General features: G+C 40.9%; 1 protein-coding gene across 1 annotated transcript in view; it reads right to left on the bottom strand.

Annotated features, from left to right (window-relative positions):
- Positions 1 to 25,268, bottom strand: part of B4GALNT3 (beta-1,4-N-acetyl-galactosaminyltransferase 3) — a 117,465-nt gene that overhangs the window by 20,312 nt on the left and 71,885 nt on the right. The window contains exons 2-9 of the mRNA XM_060776741.2: positions 22,907 to 23,010; positions 10,559 to 10,654; positions 8,988 to 9,078; positions 6,764 to 6,864; positions 4,961 to 5,028; positions 3,256 to 3,334; positions 643 to 709; positions 171 to 314 (exon numbers count right to left, since the gene is read on the bottom strand). Coding sequence (XP_060632724.2) covers positions 171 to 314; positions 643 to 709; positions 3,256 to 3,334; positions 4,961 to 5,028; positions 6,764 to 6,864; positions 8,988 to 9,078; positions 10,559 to 10,654; positions 22,907 to 23,010 — 750 coding nt within the window. The remainder of the gene's footprint in view (positions 1 to 170; positions 315 to 642; positions 710 to 3,255; positions 3,335 to 4,960; positions 5,029 to 6,763; positions 6,865 to 8,987; positions 9,079 to 10,558; positions 10,655 to 22,906; positions 23,011 to 25,268) is intronic.

The following is a 25,268-nucleotide window of genomic DNA, read 5'->3' as shown; positions in this document are numbered from 1 at the left end:
TATTAGACCCAGTTCCTTGTGGTTTTCATTTTTTAGAATAGTTGAGATTATTATTTTTTGCTTATTTTGATTATTACTGTGGCACCTTCAGGTACAGAAGGTGTCTCTCCCTGTCCTGGAACTCTAATACGTGTTACACGATGAACTATGGCTTCAGCTGTGATGCTTACATGCATAAATAGTATCTCGGGGGTCAAGCTTCAGCATGTCTGCTGGGTGCTCCATTGCAGCCCGACTGGGCAGGATCCGACTCCGACGAGTAGCCAACGTCTGTGGGATGTGGCTAACTCCATCCATTTTAAAAAGGCTTTCATCTAAAACAAAAAAGATCAATAAGAAAAGAAGACATAGCTGCTTTGATTCTCCTTGTGGAGAGAGAAAGCTGGGTATAAATAAACATAATACTAATAAGAAATAAATTGTGTTTTCCAAGCAGTGGGAGATATTTTCCCATTGCCCATTTCACAAATCTCCCAGAATACATTGGAGGAAAGGCAGAATATAAATCTCACTAAAAAAAACCTCAGTAAGTTTTGTATTTTTCTAGTCCACTTTATACTGCAAAACCTTTTATGAATTACATGAGTTAATGAATTCAAAGCTGTTTGAGCAGTATTAATTTTGTGGTCGGAAGATACTTACTAATATAAAGGGAGAGGAATTGAGAGTCAATAATTGCAAAGTTGTTTTCTGGGTGATTCAACCTCCACTGAAAGAAAGAGATCAAGGCATATAAAACTTTTGTCAGTTATGAAAATTATCAGAGAACAGTCTGTGACAAACCTGCACAACTATCAACCAAAGAATCCAAATACAGTTTTCACCAATCTGAATATGGATAATAGGAGTTGTAGTTCGCAATTTTATTTTTTAAACTTTTTTTAATTGATACATCAAACTGTATAATTTGCCATTCTGGACACAATGGCAGGACAGGTATATAAAATGCATATACAACAACTCCACTAAGACTGAAAAAATCCACTAATTTGAAGACCACCCTGAAGTTATTGCATGAATTACAATGGAGTTTTTACTGGGACCAATAGTTAAGGCTATTTTTCATTCTTTCTCTCTAATTATTACAAGGAAATTGTCACATTTATCATTAACAAGCAATGATACTAATATTTGTTGAAATTTTAAAACACATTTTCCTGAAAAAGTAAGTAAGAATGAATACATTTTTTGGCTTTGCATTCATGTATGCTTTCTGGAATGCAACTTTCAAAGCGAGATATAAGGTGAGAGATTGACAGCTGTTGTGATCTGTCAGATCTTAAACAGTCTTCAACTTTCATTGCTTTTTTATGGCTATTCTGCTAATTGACCTAAATCTGAGGCCATACCTGTTGGATTTAATACCCTTTCTGGATTGTTTGCCAACTGGAAAGTTTTGTTGGTGTTTCAATAATATTCCATATTTGGACATATTGGCTCCTTGGCATATTACTCAAATGATAAAACTGAATTTGTCACTTGCTGAAATATCTATGGATGTATCACTCAAATCAATGATTTCAGGTAAAGTTAACATAGTTAAAATGAATGTTACTATGTTCTTTAAGGTATTTCTGTCTCTCAGGTTTAATTTCAGGAAATCAACAATATTTTAAAGAAATTTACATAGGGATACTAATGTTTTTCATTTAAAAGGCAAGTGCAATTTTCCAAACTTGATATAGCATATTTTGTGAGATGCATATTTTCTGACTCACAAAAATCACTGAAAAACACAATCCAATTTGGATACTTCTTCCTTGGAAAATGTGGGCATCAACTTATTTGGAACATTTCTCAAATACACTATCTTAGATTCAATTCACTTAAAAAATAAATGGGTTTTGCCCCTGTGATTTCTGCTAACAGAATGGCTTGACGTACAATATTTTGCCAGCTAGAATTTCATCCACTGGCTGCCATTTATCTTCCGAGCCCAATTTAAGGTGCAGGTGCTTACCTACAAAGCCCTGAACGGTTTGGGACCAGCCTACCTGCGTGACCACATCTCCGTCTACGAACTCACGCGTTCACTACGCTCATCTGGAGAGGCCCTGCTCGTGATCCCACCTGCGTCGCAAGCACGTTTGGTGAGGACATGAGACAGGGCCTTTCCCGTGGTGGCCCCCCGTCTCTGGAACACTCTCCCCAAAGATCTTAGACAGGCCCCTACATTGGCAGTCTTCAGAAAGAACTTGAAGACCTGGTTGTTCCGATGTGCCTTTCCCGATTAGGAAATCTCCAATACCAAGTCCCAGACGCACTTTATTAGAATTAAGACTGCACTTGCCCTGTCACATCAGCACTTTTTAATCCTGTCACATCAGCACTGTTTAATCCTGTACCCTGTACTCTGGCCCGGCCCAGTTTTATCTTGTTGATGTATTGTTTATTGCTTGTGGTTTTGTTGTTTTAATACTGCTTTAATTGTTTTTAATTTGCTTTAAGTGTATTGTTATGTTGTGTATTGAGGCCTTGGCCTTTGTAAGCCGCATCGAGTCCTTCGGGAGATGCTAGCGGGGTACAAATAAAGTTTAATAATAATAATAATAATAATCCATATAGTCATAATAAACTAACCCTATTTGAAGATTATAGGATAATTGTTTTGATTAAAAAATGTCTCAACTGTGGGATCTTTACTGTTGTTTCAACATTAGGGTGAAACTTGGGATGAAACTAAGGTGGGCCCATCAAGAGCTTTTCTTGGCAAGGTTTGTTCAAAGAAGAACTACCTTTGCCTTCCTCTTCCTCTGTGAAACCATGTGGGTTTCTATTGTTGAGTGGGGATTTGAGCCCTTGTCTCCAATTGTAGTCCAATCAATGGTCAATCCACTACACCATATTGGGATGTTTACTCTGGATAGCTTAATTGACTTAAGCCAATTTGTTTTGGACTTTTTCAATATTTGAATCTAATTATCAGTTACCTGCTGGTGCACCTTGGTACCATTTACAACTACAACATCTTTTGAGGTCTGCATATGGATCAGCTTTGATTGCTTCAGCCACCCCATTGTATTTGAAGCATCAGGCTGAAATCAACAATGACCACTATCCAAACTAAACGCTATAGCAGGTATGGACAACTTCAGTCCTCCAGGTGTTTTGGACTTCAGCTCCCACAATTCATAATAACCTCAGGGGGGAAAGGAAAGGGCCTGAGGCTGTTAGGAATTGTGGCAGTTGAAGTCCAAAACACCTAGAAGGCCAAAGTTTGCCCATGCCTGGGCTATAGCTAGTCTAAACACTTACTGCCACTTCCACGTGGTCCGTGCCTTGGTCGTCTTGCTTGTGAAGTACCTCAAAGTAGTACTTATTTGTGGATGACAATCTGTCAAAAGAAAATAGTGACAAGCCTGAGTTTCTTGCTTTGAATGCAGAGTATCTTCCAAAGATCTTTAGATGTGAAGACCACCAAATCACTTTGACTATCCTTTTGTTAAAGTTGGGATATACCCTTTTTTGGGCTGGTAACCAAGAAGGAAGAAGAAACCAAAGAAAGAACCCAAGGTTAGTAGGAACAAGCTTTTTAAAAGTCAAATAATTAATAGATCTCATTGTATTTACTGTTTTCTTCTCTTGGCAAATCTTGTAATAAATCAGGAAAACAAACTATTAATGAATTATATTTCCTCACACTACTGATCGCTTCAACGTGTGACACTAAAAATAATGAACAATTTTAGATAGCTAAGCTGTCAAATAATACATGCACATCAATTACTGCATGAATCCATGAAGTTAAATTATTAAGAAATCTGTAAAGATAAATTTGTCTTAACTGGCACGGGGAGAAGAGTCAATGTATGTGGGTGGGTCAAAAAGTTTTGCCCCCTGTGTCATAAAAATGTTATAATTGAACATATAACAGCAGAAGTTGCCACTTATCATAGCCTGAACTGTCCTCTACACATAACTACCAGTCAACATGGTCACCATCAATTTGTACACATTTGTGCCATTGTTTAATCCAGGCATCAAAACCTCATAATGCACTCCCCCCCGCCCATCCCATCCTTAATGAAGGCCTAACCTGACTGTTCCTCCCTTATGAGCTCCTCCCTCACCAATACATTTTCCCACTACTATCTCATCTAGGGTTTTAACACCTTTATCTTGAGCATTTGGCCCCCTCATTGTGTTCTTTTTTTTAGTATATTACTTTACAACTGTTATTTAATTTTGTTACTTTATGTATTTTATTATGATGCATTTTTTCGTTGCTTTGTATTTTATTTTGTCGTGTTGTATTTTCGGGCTTGGCCTCATAGTAGCCGCCCCGAGTCCCCTTTGGGGAGATGGTGGGGTATAAATAAAGTTTATTATTATTATTTAGGGAAAAAAATGGGTTACACTTTGTGACCCATAATGTAATTCAGTGTCAGACTACGCAGAGAAGCCAGAGGCCATATGAAAGACAACCTATGTGATTTCAGATGCAATGACTTGAATGGCATTAAAACAGCTTTAAAATCATGGATCACGAAGCAAAACCCTGAATTTTTCCAAAATGGTTTTGATGCCTGGGTTAAATGGTGGTGCAAATGTGTACAAATTGATGGTGACTATGTTGAACTATCATTTTGTGCAGAGGACAGTTCAGGCTATGATCTGTAGCAACTTCTGCTGTTATATGTTCATTTATAACATTTTTATGACACAGGAAGCAAAACTTTTTGACCCACCCCATATATTCAGAAAATACTAGAAACGGACACTAGAGAGCACTCTGAAATTAATTTAAGAGTACGGTGCCAAACCACGGTGAGGACAGAAGGATACATCTCCCCCATTCACAAGCATTTTAACTTGCAATGTGCTTAAAGGACAATTTTTAAAACCAGAAAATATGCTCCTTTCCTGACTAATATATTTACATCATAGGTCAAGAAAATCTGGCAAGCAAATTTAATAGAGGGTACACACTATAGAAGGAGTTAACATGCTTTTCACTCACTTCACTGGCTTTGAGATTTGGTTCTTGAATTTTCCAAACTCCCCAGGTGCTGTCCACTCCTTTCCAGTCTGCCCAAAGATAGAGAATGTGCCCTTTACATTATGCATCATTCACATGGAGCCGCCTTGCACTCACATTACTGAGCAGTTGCATGCACCCAACCACAAAATAAACAGTGCAAATGTTCAGTGATTAAAGATGACAGTGTCATGGATTGCTATTTCTAGAACCTTTGGCCAGAAGAGCATCTGATTATTATAGCTCAGGCATGGGCAAACTTCGACCCTCCAGGTGTTTCGGTCTCCAAATCCCACCATTCCTAACAGGAGCCAATTGCAACATTCACACTTGCTCCAAGCAAACATGAGTTTTTTCTCCCACCCTGAACATTCCACATATATATAAAACCCACTTGCCTAGTTTCCAACAGACCTCACAACTTCTGAGGATGCCTGCCATAGATGTGGGTGAAATGTCAGGAGAGAATGCTTCTGGAACATGGTGATACAGCCCAAAGAACTCACAGCAACCCAGTGGTTCAAGCCATGAAAGCCTGTGACAGCACAGGTGTTGGGCTATTAGGAATTGTGGGAGTTGAAGTCCAAAACACCTGGAGGGACAAAGTTTGCCCTCATAGATGAGGACATTAGAATGGGAGATAGCAACTTTCCTAAGGTTGAAATTGTTTAGGGGTAGCCTCACCTGATACCAGGCTTACAAGTGGTTAGAGTGTCCGTTAATCTAAAAGTAGGTAGGAAAACTTTTAATTTGAGGTCTACAGGTATGTTTTCAAAGATCCATAAACTTGGCACAATTATTATTTCATTGCTTTCATTTCAAATCCTTCCACTCTCAGGGTGCATCTGTACTATAGAATTAATGCAGTTTGACACCCTTAACTGCCATGGCAGTGAAATCATAGTACCGCACATTTTGACATGAGTTTCATACATTTCTGAAGGTTTATATCATGAGTAAGTATAGCACCGGGATTGTGGCGCAGCTGGCTGAGTTTCAGCTGCATTAAGATCACTCTGACCAAAAAGGTCATGAGTTCGAAGCCAGCCCAGGTTGGAGTGGGTTTCCAGCCAATTGTGTGTAGCCTGTTGTCGACCTTTGCAACCCGAAAGACAGTTGCATCTGTCAAGTAGGAAAATAAGGTACCACCTTAAAGTGTGGGGAGGCTAAATTAACTGATTTATGAGGCCATAAAGAAGATTCCAGCAAAGCATTCCAGTGGGGAAGCATGTGAGGAATGCGGAAGTGCTTCATCAGCGTCGCAGATGGACGATGAAAGCGACAGCTCCCCTGGCAGCCAGAAAAAGTTAAATAGCCTCTGTCTATGTCTGTATATGTTTGTATGTAAAAAATTGGCATTGAATGTTTGCCATATATGTGTACAGTGTAATCCGCCCTGAGTCCCCTGTGGGGTGAGAAGGGCAGAATATAAAAACTGCAAATAAATAAATAAATAAATAATGATAGTTAGCAGATTAATATTGTTCCAACTTTCCCATCTGATAATTGCAACATTTCCAGTTGGGGTTCCAAAAGGATTTTAGAGAAGTGTTCAAACTCGATGGATCTGTATAAACCAGGTCATTTCCAATGCATTCTAGGACTACATTAGGTAATTCACTGTAGGCAGTACAGTCCATAAACATGAATCACATAGTGTCCGAATTTAGGGGTAGCATTATTACAGGCATTATAAGACTTCAATAATGTATTTCTCTGTATCTCTTCATCAAGTATATATAAGGTAGGATAAAATCAAAGAAATCAGAAAACCAGATACTATACCTTGCCCACACTGGCCATGAGTTGGAGATCTGAGATGTTCTCACTTGGACTCAGCCAGAACTCTGCATTGTCATCGGCTGCAATTGCAAACTGAAACTCACCTAGGACAAGATTCTTGGGATTAGCAAGAAGATCGAGAAGTTTCATTTGGAAGAAAGAATGAGCACTTTTTCCTTCAATCAAGAGTGATTTTAATTCCTCCTTGGGATCCAGTGTGAAGCAGCCAATTCTATACATAAGGGCTACTCAAAGTGCCCCCCCCCCCCCCGATTGGCACCAGCTCTCAATGCCATTGGATGTTGCTCTCTGGTGAGTTTCCAATAGATGTAAATATCATGTTGGTCCCTGCTACACTGGAAGAAATCACCGCTGGTCCCCCAGATCAGATCGCCTGAGAAATATTATTTTCCATCAATGATTAACAAGGAGTACAATACAGCATTCTGCAAAACTTCACAGGCCGTTTAACACTGCATCATTAATACAAGCATTATTCAACTAACTAGGATTGAGGAAGTTTGAGGACTGGGACATCCGTAAGGATACCAAGGTGCTTGTTTATAAAGCTTTTGTTCTCCCAATCCTGTTATAAGCCTGCAAAATGTGGACTGTCTAAAGACATCACACTCAACTCCTGGAATGATTCCATCAGCGTTGCCTCCAAAAAAATCTTGCACATCTCTTGGGAAGATAGGTGGACGAATGTCAGTGTGCTGGAAGAAGCTAAGATCACCAGTATTGAAGCGATGGACTGGCCACAAATGCCTGATCATCATGTCCCAAAGCAGTTACTATAATCCCAACTCAAGAACGGAAAACAGAATGTGGGTGGACAGAAAAAGAGATTTAAAGATGAGCTTAAAGCGAACCTCAAAAACTGTGGCATAGATACCAAGAACTGGAAAGCCCTGGCTCTCAAGCACTCTAACTGGAAGTCATCTGTGACCAGCAGTGCTGTGGAATTCGAAGAGGCATGAATGGAGGGTGAAAGGGAGAAACATGCCAAGAGGAAGGCCCATCAAGCCAACCCTGACTGGGACCGCCTTCCACCTGGAAACCGTTGCCCTCACTGTGGGAGAACTTGTGGATCAAGAATAGGGCTCCACAGTCACCTAAGGACCCACCTCCAAGACACTACACTTGGAAGGTCACCATACTCGGACAATGAGGGATTGTGTATGTAAGTCCACCAACTGCCAAGCAAGATTTGATGGGTTTCTGGGGTTTGAAGTTAACAGAAAGGTATTTCTCAGCCAGATAGTCTCAGTATCTTATCAGATGATAAACCCCAGGATTCAATGGGATACAGTCATGGCAGTTGAAGCATAAATATAGTTCCACAGATGTCTTTCTTCCTGGCTATCCTCTCTTACCACATGTAGACTAAGGAATTAGAATGTATCCTGCAGACTACACTACAAACCTAATCTGGGTTTGTGGGTACATCTACACTGTAGAATTAATTCAGGTGGACACTGCTTTAATTGCCATGACTCAATGCTGTGGAATGATAGGAGTTGTAGCTTTACAGAGTTTTGGGCCTTCTCTGCCAAAGAATGTGGGTGCCTCACCAAGCTACAATTTCCAGGATTCCATAGCATTGATCCATGGCAGTTAAAGTGATTTCAAACTACATTCATTCTACAGTGCAGATGCGCCCTGAATGGTCATGGTTCCCCTCCTTTCACACTTGCAAAAGACTCATAGGATTACAGTTTTGAGACTTTGCCAGAGAGCTCTTTAGGCATTTCACAAAGTTGTAATTCAGAGGATAAAGCAGTCAAACCGGTTAAAGCTTTTGGCATACACCTGCCATGTTATTAGACACAACACGGAAACCCCAAGCAAACAACTGCTTTCTTGATATACATCCATTTGATTGATTGATTTTTATCTTTTGTGTATAATCTGCCTGCCAAATTGCACAAATTTCAAGCAAATGCCTGCCAAAAAACACACAAATGGCATTTGTGCGTGTTTATATGACTGCATTTCCCCTCCACTGGCATTTTGAGAATTTGAACCAGGGGATTAAAACTAAGGAGTCCTAAGGACCTAGTGATCCCTAGAAAAATACCTTTATAGCAGGCCTGAGCAAACCTGGGCCCTCCAGGTGTTTTGGACTTCAACTCCCACCATTCCTAACAGCCTCAGGCCCTTTCCTTTTCCCCCTCAGCCGCTTAAGCGTTCTTCTTCCTCCTAATGCTTTTAAATTTCTCCTCACCATCACTGAATGGATGCAGATAGCCAAATATGCGCAATCCGTAGTTTGTCCATTTTGGAGCTGCTGCCAGTTTTTTCAAAGTGGTCCGTGTCTGAAGGAAAGAGTATGGAAAGCAGAAATACAATTTATTGTTGAAGGCTTTCATGGCTGGAATCACTAGGTTCTTGTGGGTTTTTTTCGGGCTATATGGCCATGTTCCAGAGGCATTTTCTCCTGATGATTCGCCTGCATCTATGGCAAGCATCCTCAGAGGTAGTGAGGTCTGTTAGAATTCCAACCGACCTCACTACCTTTGAGGATGCTTGACATAGATGCAGACGAAACGTCAGGAGAAAATGCCTCTGGAACATGGCCATATAGCCTGAAAAAACCCCACAAGAACCTAGAAATACAACTGTTAAATGGAGCTGGAAGAAAATAAAGGAAAAATGCGAGTCAGACCGAAGCAATACATGCGAGTCAGACCGAAGCAATAATTCTTGATATTCTAGAAATAAGATCAGGGCTTTGCAAGAAAGTGGTTTGTTGTTTTATGTCCCTCGTTACCTTGAGTCATCAGAGGTTCCAGAGGCTGCCTTTTTATAAGTTTAGTTTTCTTGTGAGCATTGGAATCAATAGCAGTGGGGATTTTGGAAGTTGTTATTCCAAACCATCATGTTTACAAGCTTTGAAAACAATAGTATAAAGGTAAAGGTTTCCCCTTGACATTACATCTAGTTCGGTCCGATTCTGGGTGTTGGTGCTCATCTCCATCTCTAAGCAGAAGAGCCAAGGTGGTCAGTTGAAACATTCACATCTAACACAAACAAACAAGAGTTCTTTGTCCCACCCTGGACATTCCACAGATATATAAACCCAATTTTCCTAGTTCCAATAGACCTCACTACCTCTGAGGATGCTTGCCATAGATGCAGGTGAAACGTCTGGAGAGAATGCCTATAGAGCATGGCCATAGAACCCGAAAAACCTACAACGACCCACAAATATGTTCCTCTCAATGCTTTCTATGGCCAAGCTTTTTTTTTTCATCTCAGGAGTGACTTGAGAATTGGCCGTCTGCAAAGATTTTGCCCAGGGGATGCCCAGATGTTTGATGCTTAACCATCCTTGTGGGGGGGCTTCTCTCATGAACCACCAACCTTTCAGTCAGCAGTCCTGCCCACACAAGAGTTTAACCCATTGTGCCACTGGGGGCTCTTAGCTCCAATGGATGACCCCCTGCTCTCAACCTGCTCTCCCCGGATTCAAACCAATGACCTGTCGGTCAGCAGTTCTGCTGGCACAAGGGTTTAACCCAGTGGTTCTCAACCTGAGGGTCCCCAGGTGTTTTAGCTTATAACTCCCAGAAATCCCAGCCAGTTCACCAGTTGTTAGGATTTCTGGGAGTTGAAGGCCAAAACATCTGGGGACCCACAGGCCGAGAACCACTGGTTTAACCTATTGTGCCATGGGGGGCTCCACCAAGTTAGGCTGATGACCCTTTAGTGGCTGATAAGAAAACATAATACAGAACCTAAAAGGGGAGGGCTCTTGCTTCATTTGACAGAAGGAAATGCTAGCAAAATACTCACATGAGGATATAATGGGAAGTGGAGGTTTCTCCTCAGCTGTTCTATAGAGCCTCCACACCAGTCTTCAAACACATGGAGATTGACTTGACCTTGGAACTACAAACAGATTGAAGCACAAATAGATAACTTTTTATTGATAATTCACTTTAATAGAGAGCAAAAGGGAACCATAACATGATTGGTCAAAGTTCATAGTTACAGAAAACGTTCTATACCAGGCATGGGCCAACTTGGGCCCTCCAGATGTTTTGGACTTCAACTCCCACCATTCCTAACAGCCTCAGGCCCTTAAGCGGCTGAGGAGGAAAAGGAAGGGGCCTGAGGCTGTTAGGAATGGTGGGAGTTCAAGTCCAAAACACCTGGAGGGCCCAAGTTGGCCCATGCCTGTTCTATACTATGACTATTAGAATCCATAATTGGAAAGATGTCGCACTACTAATTGTTTTCAGTTGTCCAATATTTAAAATTCATTTAGTTAGCTCCTAACTAAGCTTGACAAGTAAAAAAGACTAGAAACATGGAATTTAATCAGAAATATGTTCACATAAAGACATGGCTACAAACTGGAGGCACAAACCAAACTTGAATTAGTCAGCAAAATGCAAAAACTGCATAAGTAGAGGTGCAACAAGGGTGAAAATAACTCATGCAGGAGCCTGACACAAATATGACAGCAGGAACAAATATCTACATATTCCTTTCACTGAATGCTCAATTCCACTGTGACCCCCAGTATTACATGTGAACAAGATGCACAAAATGTTACAAACCCTTTCCTTTGATTTGTCATCCAAACCACTGACTTTGCAGGAAGTTTTGGACCACTTTGGCCCCAAGGAGGTGAAAATTGGTGAATTTAAATCTAGGAGGGTTAGGCATGCCTAGCTGGGGGCTTTGGTGGTGATCGGGGGGGGGGCCACAAAAACTCATAAAATGGGAGAAGTTTTCTTCTGCTGAACACACATGAACCAAAGCTGATGTAGCTAAAGAAAGACATATTTAATAACAATAACAATAACTTTATTTTTGTATCCCACCACCATCTTCCCGAAGGGACTCGAGGCAGCTTACATGGGGACCAGGTTAAAATATAACACAATAAAATCCAGATACAAAGCATTATAAAAACTCAAACCATCAATCAACAACCAGGAGTTGAGCACAGTGGCCATGTTCAAAACTAAAGGAGAAGGCAAGGGCTTGCACAAATAGAACTGCAAGAACCAGATGATAAATTAGGCTAGAAGGGCCAAGTCAACGTGTGCAATACAACTGCAAGGGCAGGGTTAATAGTAAAGTGAAAGAGCCAGTTATTAAGTTATGGCTAAAATTTCCTTCTGAGAACCACTATTCCATACATTGGTTTTATGCTGTTTGAGAAATATTATGATATATAATAGAACTGACGACAGAAGGGTAAATACAGAAGTATGTTAATTTTATGTCCTCCAAGAGACAAGAGTTAGCGTATGAGGTGCAGACCCAAAATTAATAAGAACATCAGCCCTGGCCTTGTCTTGCTCTACTGAGTATGCCTGTCCCATCTGACATAAATCTGCCCATGGAAAACAGGTGAATATAACACTGGATGAGAGATGTAGAATAATCACAAGATGACTTAAATCTACACATGCTGATAGACTCTATAAGCTGGCTGGCATTGCCCCCCTCTGATGTGCAATGGGAAGTTGCTGCCAATTGCAAGAGAAATAAGGCTGAATACTGTGAATACTATATGGCTACCAGCCTCCTCCCAGCAGGCTTAAATCAAGGAAAATCTTCACTCCTCAAAATGTTCCATCAGCAAAAGCAAGAATATCCCTCTGGGCATCAAAATCAGGCAATTCCAACTGGATGGCCTTCCATAAGGGTGTTCCTCTTGAGACAAACCAAGAATGGGCAACTTGGAAGTCCCTGAATGGACTCAGAAGTGAAGTTGGCAGATCAAAAGACAACTTGGCTAAATGGCACTGCCTAGAAGAATCCTCCACCTTGTGTGACTGTGGAGCAGAACAAACAACTCAGCATTTGTACGCTTGCCCACAATGCCCTGCCTCATGCACAGAGGAAGAACTGTTTGAAGCTACAGACAATGCAGTTGTTGTTCCCAGTTTCTAGTCTAAAACTATTACACTGCTTGTGATCCCTTTATTTTATCAATATTATATATATTTTATGCAATGCTTTTTACATGAAATAAATAAATAAAAGAGACAAGAGCAAATCAGCTGTTTGGGGCTTGAAACTTTATCTCCCCTGTTTTCTTCACTTCCCATAGAAACTGCATAGAAACTTACTTGGCAGCTCTGTTTTCCTTTAGCACAATATTAAAAGACATTCTGTGGTATTTTTAACTGGTGCATCAACACAATGAGAATATTGCTGCTATGGCCAGCGGGCTCCATTAAAAGGCTTGAGCAAGGGCTTCTGTGCAAGCTGGAACTTTATTCTATTCTTGCTCAGACTGATGAATACTTTTGATTCCTACGTTAATAGTTTCCTCTCATTTCATGTAGGATTTCCAAGTGTTCAGCTCTTACTTAAATCCCAAGAAATGGGGACAGCTGATGAGCGCCTCTGCTTTGCACAATGTGTCAGAGTGCGACAGAAGCTTTGAAGCTTAGAAGAACGGACACTTTGAGACTTTAGTAAAAGCAAACGTATAGCTTTACTGAGTAGAGCAAATATACAGCACACACTCGCGTTGACAGTCAACCAAAAAGAACAGAAACAAGACAAAAGCATCAAAGTAAAAAGGACAAATAAAATCTTATCTCTGGATCCTCCCTACGCGTCCCAGGCACACTCAGGGTCACAACTTCACAGTTAATTAGAGTCTTGAACGATTAACCTTTTCAGAGTCAATACACTCTCTGCTAATGCAATCAGGTTACAATCACAGACATTAAACAAAATTACATTTAAACATTCTCATTACACTAATCTTACATTAACACAGTGAAGTCCACAAACTAGCTTTAAAATTCACATTTTTATCTGTACACAAAAAGTCCCCAGTGGCACAATGTGTTAAACCCTTGTGCCAGCAAGACTGCTGACCAAAAGGTCAGCGGTTCAAATCTGGGGAGTGGAGTGAGCTCCCATCTATCAGCTCCAGCTTCTCATGTGGGGATGTGAGAAAAGTATCCCACAGGATGGTAAAACTTCCGGGCATCCCCTGAGCAATGTCCTTGCAGACGGCCAATTCTCTCTCACAAGAAGTGACTTGCAGTTTCTCAAGTCGCTCCAGACACGGGGGGAAAAATTGGACACTTTAGATTTTTCTTTAAATAGTCACCTGAAAATCTAAAGTGTGAACATGACAATCATTTTAATAAAAATTATTTTACCAAAGTGCATTGTCAAATAGCAGGACTGGGTACAGATATATTCAAAGACAGTTCCTGGCTCCCACATGAATCCATTTTGGCTTTGCTTTTGATCTTTAAAGTAGCTATCCAAAGTGCTGAATCCCACCCAATCCAAATAGGGTCAGGTCCTTGGGTAAATACTTCAAAACTCAGAATAAACTCCATAATGGATTCACCACCAAATGGCAAAGGAACCACTAGCTGCAATGGATGGTGTGTTCAGAGATTCCATGAGGAAGAACTTCCTGACTGTGAGAGCCATTCAGCAGTGGAACTCTCTGCCCTGGAGTGTGGTGGAGGCTCCTTGTTTGGAAGCTTTTAAACAAGGGCTGGATGGCCATCTGTCAGGGGTGATTTGAATGCAATATTCATGCTTCTTGGCAGGGGGTTGGACTGGATGGCCCATGAGGTCTCTTCCAACTCTTTGATTCTATGATTCTGTGTGTGCAAACCCTATGGCAAATGCTAGTTTGCTCCCCAAAACATGGAAAGCAGCCCTATGCAATTTGATGAAAGCTTCACTATGTGCACAGCAAAGGTGAAGGCACAAAGGAGAGGCTCCAAATACCCAGAACTCTGCCAAATTCAATGAGAACTTTAATTGGAAAAGTTGACATCGTTCTCTCCTGTCTCCATCTCAGTCTGAAATCTCTCTCCCTCTAAATGAGTGCTGGAGAACAGACCTCATTTGAAAGTTCACTCAGAAGCACAAGGGTTTCTTTTTTCTTCTCCTCTTCCATTTCTTATTAAAATATTTATATCCAGTTTCTATCATATCTGGGTGGCTAACAATAAAATCAGTTTAAACAATTTAGAACAATGAAAAATAATGTAAATGTTCTCAAAAAACACACATTAAACATTTTTTAAAGCTAACATACTTTAAAACTATATGCACACATGGTTCTGGATGAAATCATTAGACCCACGAAGCTGTAATGAAAAGTCATGATTTAACTTTGCATGAGAATGAAGGGAGTAGGGACGTATACATTTGATATTTGTTGTTCTTAAAGTTGCATGCTTCCAAATCATTTCAGATTCACGGTAAGATTAAAGTGATCCTATTACTTAGGAGATTTCTTGTAGCTCAAGGATTATTGTCTTCCAGATTTGGTGTCTTGGCGGTGTGTCCATAAGTGGCTGTGGAGGACATGATCCACATGGTTTCCAGATGGAAGGCAGTCCCGATCAGGGTTGGCTTGATGTGCCTTCCTCTTGGCATGTTTCTCACTTTTGCCCTCCATTTGTGCCTCTTCGAATTCTGCAGCACTGCTGGTCACAGCTGACCTCCAGTTAGAACGCTCAAGGGCCAGGGCTTCCCAGTACTCATAGTCTATGCCACAGTTTTAAGCCCATCTTTCAATCTCTTTTTCTAGCCTCCAACATTCCATTTTCCATTCTTGAGTTTGAAGTAGAGCAACTGCTTTGGGAGGTGGTGATCAGGCATCCGGACAACGTGGCCACTCCAGTTGAGTTGATGGCGGAGGACCATCACTTCAATGCTGGTGGTCTTTGCTCCTTCTAGCATGCTGACATTTGTCCATCTGTCTTCCCAAGAGATTTGCCGGATTTTTCAGAGGCAGCAGTGATGGAATCGTTCCAGGAGTTGTGTATGACATCTGTAGACAGTCCACGTTTCACAGGCATATAACAGGGTTGGAAGGACAGTGGCATTATAAACAAGCACCTTGGTATCCCTACGGATGTCTTGGTCCTCAAACAATCTCCTATTACAGGGTTTTCTGCTCCAGACTTCTTCCAAAGGCTTTACCATTGCCTTCTTCTGAGGTCAACAGAGTGTGACCTGCCTAAGATCACTAAGATTTCCAAGTCCAAGAGATAATACAAACCCTGAGCTCCATTTTCACTTAATCATGTCACATGTGAACCAAGCTGACCAACTCTGTCTGACATATGTACCACTATTCTTAATTTAAAAGGCTTATTTCTTACTGTTATGTAAGAGAGCCAAGATGGTACAGAGAATTGGACTGCAACTCTGGAAACCAGGGCTCAAATCCATGTTTGGTCTTGGAAACCCTCTGGAAATTCATTCCCAGTGTCAGGACAACTATGAGTAAGAGAGCATAAAATAACAGCTACTGGCAATATACCACATGCAGTTAGGAAGGCAGATTGCTCTGGACTTCATCTTGTTCAACCAATGTGAGTTTTTATATTACTGTCAAGCATTTCAAGATCTCAAGAGTGTTAATCTATGTTTTTGGGATGCTGTGAGTTTTTCCTGGCTGTATGGCCATGTTCCAGATGGATTCTCTCCTGATGTTTCACCCACATCTATGGCAGACATCCTCAGAGGTTAAAGGGTCTGTTGGATACCAGGCAAGTGAGGTTTATATATCTGTAGAATGTCCAGGATGGGAGAAAGAACTCTTGTCTGCTTGAAGTAAGTGTGATTGATGCAATTAGCCACCTTGATTAGCATTTAATGGCCTTGCAGTTTCAAAGACTAGCTGATTACTAATCAAGGTGGTCAATTCTAACATTCACACTTGCCTCAAGCAGACAAGAAATCTTTCTCTCACCCTGGACATTCCACAGATATATAAACCTCCCTTGCCTAGTTTCCAAGAGACCTCACAACCTCTGAGGATGCCTGCCATAGATGTGGTTGAAATGTCAGGAGAGAATGCTTCTGGAACATGGCCATACAGCCTGGAAAACTCACAGCAACCCAATGATTCCGGCCATGAAAGCCTTTGACAACACAATCTATGTTGCATTGTTGAAATATTCTTTAACATGAGGCTTATTTGATATATGTAGTTTACTTACTACTGATAAAGATGCACATTTGTGTTTTGATAGCAATAGCACCCAGTTTAATAAGACAGATACGCACTTATACTATTTAATACTTGTAAGCTGCCTTGAAGCACTGTGAATACAATATATGACGTTCACTTCTAGACACCTGGAAAACATGTTGCCATTGTAGTCCAAAACATAACTTTTACAAATTCTGCTTCTGCACTCCTTTTGGTATCCTTCTGATGCAGCCATATGATTTCTAACTACAGACAAGAGTCATAGGTGACAACATTATTTGGAAAAGTTGGTGAAACTTCTGTCTAGTGGGCATCACACCAAATTCCATGCTGGCCACTCAACAGGCAAAATTGAGGACTTGGATCCTGCCAGATGGGAGGAATATTGCGTGCTTTGGCATTCCCTTGGGGCTGCACATCATGTCCAAATGCAATGGTGTGAGACTGGAGCAGAATTATTATGGAAGTCGGCTCTCATATACGTATATCTTGAAGCTTATAAAATTCCACGTGTAGGTCTTGTTCAAGATTCTGCGCCAAAGGAAAACTTGTTGAAAAGTATTTGCATCCTTCAGTCCTAAAATAAGTTTGTAGAAGAAGCAAAACAGGTGTGATTGTGAATAAGATGGTATTATGTCTCACTGGGGCAAAACACTGGATTGTAAGTGTGATGAAAAATGTGAAACCATCAGTTTTCATCTGGAAAACATCTTGGGACTTCATACATTTTGTATAATATGTTGGAGTATGTAAAAATCAGTTGGTGAGTGTGTTAACTGAAAAATGCAAAGCACGAAGCTGATTGGTTGGGCTATGCCTGAGAAGCTAGCTGAGCCTGGGAGTTTTGGCAACAGTTACATGTTTAGGTTTTTTGTGCAGGAGCTTACCAAGACAGTTTGTATTTGTTGCTTCTGGGCTGCTGGAAGAAGATGCTTCACATGGACACCTAAGGACCATTTGAATCTCACTCAAAGGACATTGTGTGAGTCAATGCAACTGTTCATATCACTGTATATATGTTGCTCTGCATAACAAAGAGTAAACACTGTCTTCTTTACTGATTATCTGCATGGCGTATCTTTTCTCTAACAAGACAGTGTATGGATTGGTAAAGATGTGAACTATGTGTGATTTTCATTCCACCACATGTTAGTGTCCCCTTCCCTTATTTTTCAGATGATACACAGAAATAGTGCCATTATTTCATCTTCCACAGATCTGTTAGTGGATTCTTCATCAGATACAAAATAATATGATTACCCATGTTGGCTTTTAAAAGTGATAGAGGTTTCTGTGTTGGGCGATGTCTCTGGAGAATCCCTACTGTAAGACTTTCTCAGCCTCAGAGGAGAACAAAATCAACCCCCCTGACAAGTCTTGTCAAGAAAACCTCATGATAGCTCTGCCTTAATGTCGTCATAAGTCAGAAACTAGTTGAAAGCACACAGCAACAACAGTAAATCAACTTTGTACTGTACCTCTAGGGATTTCAAGGCCAGGGACAGCAGATTCCTAAGCCATTCCTCAGAGAGACAGTAACCACACCCCAAACTGCCCAGCTTTAGCAAGGTTCCTAGGCTGCTTTACCATTCCTTGTGCCCATGTTTTAAGTTATTTCCTGTCCTCCTCCCTGCAAAACCCAAGCAATGAAATACAACATCTGAAGAAACCCTCACAGGTCCTTGAGGGGAGTCCTTTGATGCCTGCAATTGAGATGAAGAAAGAAAGGAGGAAAACTTTGCTCCATTTTTCTTGTTTGACAGTTCATATCTCTGGGGCAAATCAGCTGCATGCATCTGAAGAATGTGCAAATGTAGGAGAAGATAAACCAGATAAAAAGGAGCCCTGAGCCAGAGAAGAATGGGCGCATTGTGCTGCCACTTAAGAAATGTTTTAAGTGCCGTTTTATAAAACTCTTCTCTCACTGAAGTCTCCTCCTCCAGATAACCTGGAATGATTTGAAGCCATTCATATAGGCTGAGTACAAAGCTATGCACCTGTGAAACCCTGTTAAACAACAAAGACCTCTTTTGTTTTCCGGTGTGGCAATTCAACACCTGAGGGTGAAGAGAAGGCAGAGATGTCAGAGGACCTTGACAGCATTGCATGTTCCAGCAAACAAAAGCATGCCTTTCAGCGCTGCCCTGTGTCCTGCTGGTGGAGGAAGAGGATAAAAGAGGCACGCAGCTTCCAAATTGCATTGCAGGATGGCACGTAATTAGAATATACTGTGTATACTCACATATAAGTACACTTGATGTATAATTCAAGTTTTGGTTTTGGGGCCAAAATTATGGATTTCTATATGACCCATGAATAAATAGAGGGTCATTCCCCAAAGAAGAGAAAACCCCGATACCACCTTTGCTTCAACATTTCCACCCCATCCCAAGATATGCTCACTGCATGAACTGAATTTCCAAGTAAAAACTGTGTTCTCGTTGTCTATTTTCTATAACTGCCAGGTGGGGGAACGTGCCAACTCTCCCCAGTCAAAGATGCTTTGTTGTTGCAAACCACACTGAGATCACTTTTTATTGCTAGAGTTTGCCAGGACACACATCATATGTTCAAAGTCTAACTTCAAAACATTTAGAAATAAAGCTATCCTCTATTTTCCTTCTGCCTTTTTATTAACTTCAATTATTACTGTGCAATAAAATGCTTGGACCGATGCTGAGCAGTCAACAAAGAGAGCATATATACCCTGCAATTAGATAGTGTAAAAAATCAATTTTGATGCTCAAATTACTCCATAAGCCACTAAAAGTTGTGAGCAAGCAAGCAAGCAGACAAAGAAAATACGGTAACAACCAGAGAATAGAACATAATTCAGTTCATTATCCTCTTTTTTTGCCTCCACAGATGCCCACATTTCCAAAATGTAGCATAATAGGTTAACAGATACATTTACTGAGAAAAAATCTTGGGATACAAAGAATCTTTGTCCAGGAAACACAAAAGTAGTTATACTGCAGAGAACACATGTTACTTTGGACTGAATTAACTATTTCTTGTGTCGATGCAAACTCGCCAAATAAAGACACTAAAACAGAACCTGTTCTACAATTTTCTTCCATACAGAAATAAATAACAAAGAGAAAAAGGTTTGTGTAGCACCCCATTTAAACCAGAGAATTAAAGAAGAAAACATCACTGCCAATAGTAGGTTGCAAAACAGACAACAGCTACACTGGTTATCAGGGCCTCCTGTTCACAGTTTCATTTGCAAATTTCTGAAGCAGTCACAGTACACAATTGCAAGGTATTTTATTGAAGGCTAGCTTGGGTACCCGGTGTTGCCTGGGTTATTAGAAAAAGTCATTTCTGTATTTTACAAAATGCATAAGGTTGTAGGTGAACTACACCTCACACCATGCCAGGTCATCAAAACTTAAAGTTTGGGAAAGTTTGTTCTCTACATGCATCATTGGTGGAATTCAGTCTGCTCTCCAGCTGCAGGATAAATTACAACTCTCACCATGGTGGGTCACTCCTGTCAAATCCCTCCAGTACATTCAGTTGGTCATGGGAATTTTCTCTGCCAAGTTAGGTCCAGGTCCCTTGTTGGTGGGGTTCGGAGTGCTCTGATTGCAGATGTACTATACATCCCTGTACTTATAACTCCAAATGTCGAGGCCAATTCTACCCCAAAATCACCAGTATTCAAATTTGGGCATATTTGGCATGTGTGCCAAATTTGTTGCAGATCCATTGCTGTTTGTGTTTGCGCTCAGGGTGTAGGAGAACTATAATTCCTATAAATCATGATGAACTTCCCCTAAACCACTGCAGATTTTTAAATAAGACAAACAAAGTAAGCAACTACTTTACAACTAAAGAACAAGCAGACATTCTTGTTCCATGCAACACTCAGTAATGTGTTGGTCATGGGGGTTTTGTATGCTAATTTAGGTCCAGGGCCATCATTGGTGGGGTCCAGAATGCTCTTGGATCGCAGGTGAACTATACATCACAGTACCTACAACGACCATAAATACATTCCCCCCAAACCTCTCCAGTACTTTTTCTTGGTCATGGGGGTTCCAAATGTGGTCCAGGTCCATGGTCAGTGGGAGTCACAGTGCTCCGACTTGATGCAGGCTGAACTACAATTTCCATCATGTGGAGTCAGTCCCCCAAACACCTCCAGTATATTCAACTTCTGCTTAGTTCTGCTCTGTTTGTTATGCAGACCGAGTTGAAAAGAGTAGAAAGGGTTAAGAGAGAGGCAGTGGGTGGGGTCATGCAAATTCCACAGAAGGAACCCTGGGATGCCTGCCTGTGGTGGCGGAAACACGTCAAATCTAGGATGAAATGGTCCTGGAATGAAAGCATTCCTTGGGTGGTTAGTGTTTGTGGAGGACATTGGCAGTGTCTGGGCTACATGTTCATGGTGCTCGCTATAATCTGCAATGTCAGTTGAGGGAATGCCTTTGGAGGCTTCTCAGCACTTGGAACTATAGCCTGTTTGTGGAGGTAGAATGCTATCTGTATAAGTGGATAGGTATTTATTAGGCCTGGGTAACAACGGAAAAATTTGTTTCTAAAATCGATTCGTTTTTTGGGGGTTTTTGCGTTTCGATATTTAAAATAATTACAAAATTTTCCTTTTAAAAAGTTCGATATTTACGAAATTTCGTAAATGGTAAAAAATAACGAATCGATTTCCGAAACAATAATGAATCGATTCGTTAATGGCGGACGCGACCGCGAAATACGCTAAAAAACCTCCAAAAACTTCTGAAGCTTCCCTCTCCCTCTGTTGTTGACTGTTGGTGTGATATTATAATTTTTTTTCACTAATTAAACCATAAAACTGGCTCAGACATGCGGAAATAATAACGAAACGACCTCAGAACAATAACGAAACGAATACAATAACGAAATACGAAGCATTTACAAAACATCTTTAAAAATTCGTTTTTTAAAAAAATTGCTCCAGAATGGTTCGTTATCGCTTTGTAATCAACAAAATTAACGAATTATTAACGAATTATGAATTAACGAAACGAAACCGCCCAGCCCTAGTATTTATTTGTCGTGTCAGAGCAACCAGTCCATTATATTACATCTCTAACAGAACAAACCAAACAAACAGAAAAATACACAACTTGTGAGTTTGGTAGCTGGTTAAATGTCCTTTGACCAGTATCTGGCCACTTGGAGTGCTTCCGGTGTTGCTTCTTGAAGTGGACAGGTGTAAGTGACACATATATGCATTTTCACTTTTATTAGATAGATAGAGATAGAGATAGAGATAGAGATAGAGAGAGAGAGAGAGAGAGAGAGAGAGAGAGAGAGATAGAGATAGAGATAGAGAGATAGATAGATAGATAGACAGATAGATTAACCTCAGATTTCTTGGAGAATTCACGAAGTCCCTTAATCTGCCCCATTGTTTCAGCCTCCTCAATGGATTTGAGATGAAAAACCTGCCCTAAAATGCTCTCAAGGATGTGTGGAGGGTATTTCCACTGCAGAGAGAGGACTCCGGGTATTTTAGGTTCAGATTAGATACCCAGTTTGAAAAAATGGCATTGACCAGTACCTCAGTTTAGATCCATGTCAATGATGTGAATGCAAATTTTCAAACAGATGTTTGAAGTACACAGTCTGTTTCCTGTTCAGAGAAAGTGATCCTATCCAATTTTCAGGAATATAATCTCTCCTTTCAAAATTAACCCCAACCCTTTGTGCAATTTTTCCCCCCAGGATGACAAAAGGAGAATCATGGGGAACAGGGGGTGAAAGCTGGATCGTCATTGCCACATAATGCAGCTTGAACTGAAATAATGCATCAGACTATACCAGGCATGGGCAAACTTGGGCCCTCGGGGTGTTTTGGACTCCAACTCCACCATTCCTAAAGGCCTCAGGCCTTTTCCTTTTCCCCCTCAGCTACTGTTAGGAGGCTGTTAGGAATGGTGGGTGTTGAAGTCCAAAACACCTGGAGGGCCCAAGTATGCCCATGCCTGAACTATACTGACCATATGATGCAGTTATGGGCAATATCAATCCAGTCATAATTTGCTTTCACCAGCCCAATTGCTCAAACTTGATTCTGGATTTAGCGCATATTGTTCTCTGGTATTAAAATCATTCTACGAATACAACTGAGAACTACATTGTCCTGACATTTTTCTAAAATATTTTTTTCAACTATATTTATTGAAGTGGCTTACCTGAGACTCTAGCTTCGGAAGCTGATTAAACCGAACACTTGAATCCACAATGGGAGCGTCTTGCTTTCCCAGAGCTTTTGCCAATTCACCCCAACTTTCATACGCTGCACAGAAAAAAAGACAATGATATCAAAATAAATCCACAGTTCAAAAAACTTAACAGAAAAGTCAAATACATTTGAATCTATTAACAATCAATGCTGTGCTCTTGGCACAATGCTGTCAGTATTTTAAAAATGTCAGGCTACAAATGCAGAAAAACAGTATGGTACAGTGGTTTGAGCATTGGACTATGACTCTGGAGCAAGTCACTCTTTCACAGCCTCAGAGGACGGGAAAGGAAAATCCCCTCTGAACAAACCATGCCAATAAAACCCTGTGACAGGTTTGTCCAAATCACCATAAGTCAGACATGAAGGCACACAGCTGCAGCAGCAACAACAACAAGAATGTAAATATAAAAGTGAAACAAAACATAAGCCAATCCTATGATTTCTATATTTACTTGCTACTCAGTCTCAATGGGGCACAGAAATGGCTAAGAGTCAATTTTGTAGACCATCCTTTCTAACAATCAATGAGTCGTTCTAAGAACTGAGCCCAGAAAACTATAAAATGGCGAGCTTTAGTTTTTAAAGTAATAATGCACTACTCTTTTCTTCCACTAGTAACCTGTAAGATCTGCCTGGAAGGCCCTCCTCTCGCTCCCACTATCGTCATAAGCATAGCAAGTGGGGACAAGGGAGAGGGCCTTCTCGGTGGTGGCCCCTCGACTTTGGAACACCTCTTCAGGGAGATTAGGCAAACCTCTAAACCATTCTCCTTTTTCAGGGATCTGAAAACCTGGATGTTCTAATAAGCATTAGAAAATGACTAGTCCCTACTTATAAGTGCCCAGTGAGCCACTTTGGAACAATGGGTTAAACCCTTGTGCCAGCAGGACTGCTGACCTGAAGGTTGGTGGTTCGAATTCGTGAGACGGAGTGAGCTCCAGTGTCATGATCTCTAGTTTATGCCATACACAAAACACATGGCCATGGGTCATTGAGCATAAAAGGGAATGCAGGACAAATGGACCTGCCATAAAACTCAATTGCCCAAAGGTGGGGGTAGAACCAACCTCTGGAATGGGAAAGGGGAACCCTCCAGGCGCCAGGATTCCTGAGTGAGTCATTTATGATATTGTAGTTAGGACTATATAGGAAGCCAGTAGTGGAGGCTCTTGTATTCCGAACAATAAACACGTTGATATCTACTCCAGTTGTGATTCTCTGCGTGATGCTTCATAAGAGATTTCTCCAGAACTGCATAGCTTGGAACTGAGATTTCTGACATTCCGTCTGTCAGCGCCAGCTGCCCATTCGGAGACATGAGAGAAGCCTCCCACAGGATGGTAAAACATCCGGGCATCCCCTGGGCAATGTCCTAGCAGATGGCCAATTCTCTCACACCAGAAGCAACTTGCAGTTTCTCAAGTTGCTTCTGGCACAGAATGTACAGAATAAGATGCTCCACACCAGCTTCCAAGGAGGAATTAAAATCACTCCCCATTGAATGAAAATTGCTCATTATTTCTTCCCAATGGAACTCAAGTCACTCTTGACATAAAAAAACTATCCAGTCTCTAGCTTGTCAGGTAGTACTCTCTTCTCTGTACTTCCGCCAATCCCCCGGCCCTGTACTATGCTGTTTTGCACTACCCTATGCCCAGTCCTTTTAACAGAGTTTTAATGCCTATCTTCATATTCTGGTTATTGGTGTTTTGTTGTGTATTGTTTGCGTGAGTTTTAATGCAGCTGTTTTACACCTTTATCTTTTTTTAATTGTGTTTTTCTGATTGTTATGCCTTGCTATGTTTTATTTTAATTGTGTTTTTTTGTTTTTAATGGATTGTATTGCTTTGATGTTCGGTAGACATTTTGTCCCATGTGTAAGCCACCCTGAGTCCCTTTCGGGAAGATAGAGGCGGAGTATAAAAATAAAGTTGTTGTTGTTATTTGAAACACAACAAAATGAGTTCACAGCAGACATGTCTAAGACTGTGTGATGCATCGGCGAATAATGCATGCAGATTCCAATAAGGTGGCCTTCTGCAGCTGGCAGATGGCAATTTTGTCAGTGTCGATTGTGTTTAAGTGCAGGCCAAGGTCTTTAGGCACTGCACCCAGTGTGCCCATCACCACTGGGACTCTGGCACAAGCCAGTCAAAGTGGTCCCAGTTATTGTTGTTGTTGTTGCTGTTGTTATTATTTGAAACACAACAAGATGAGTTCACAGCGGACACGTCGGACACTTCCCAAATGTCTAGGACTGTGTGATGTATTGGCGAATAATGCGTGCAGATTCCAGTAAGGTAACCTTC

Source organism: Anolis sagrei, chromosome 5 (genome assembly GCF_037176765.1).
Source record: "Anolis sagrei isolate rAnoSag1 chromosome 5, rAnoSag1.mat, whole genome shotgun sequence".
In the NCBI taxonomy this organism is placed as follows: Eukaryota; Metazoa; Chordata; class Lepidosauria; order Squamata; family Dactyloidae; genus Anolis; species Anolis sagrei.
The sequence above is the reverse complement of the archived record's forward strand: the minus strand, read 5'-3'. Positions and strand labels throughout refer to the sequence as shown.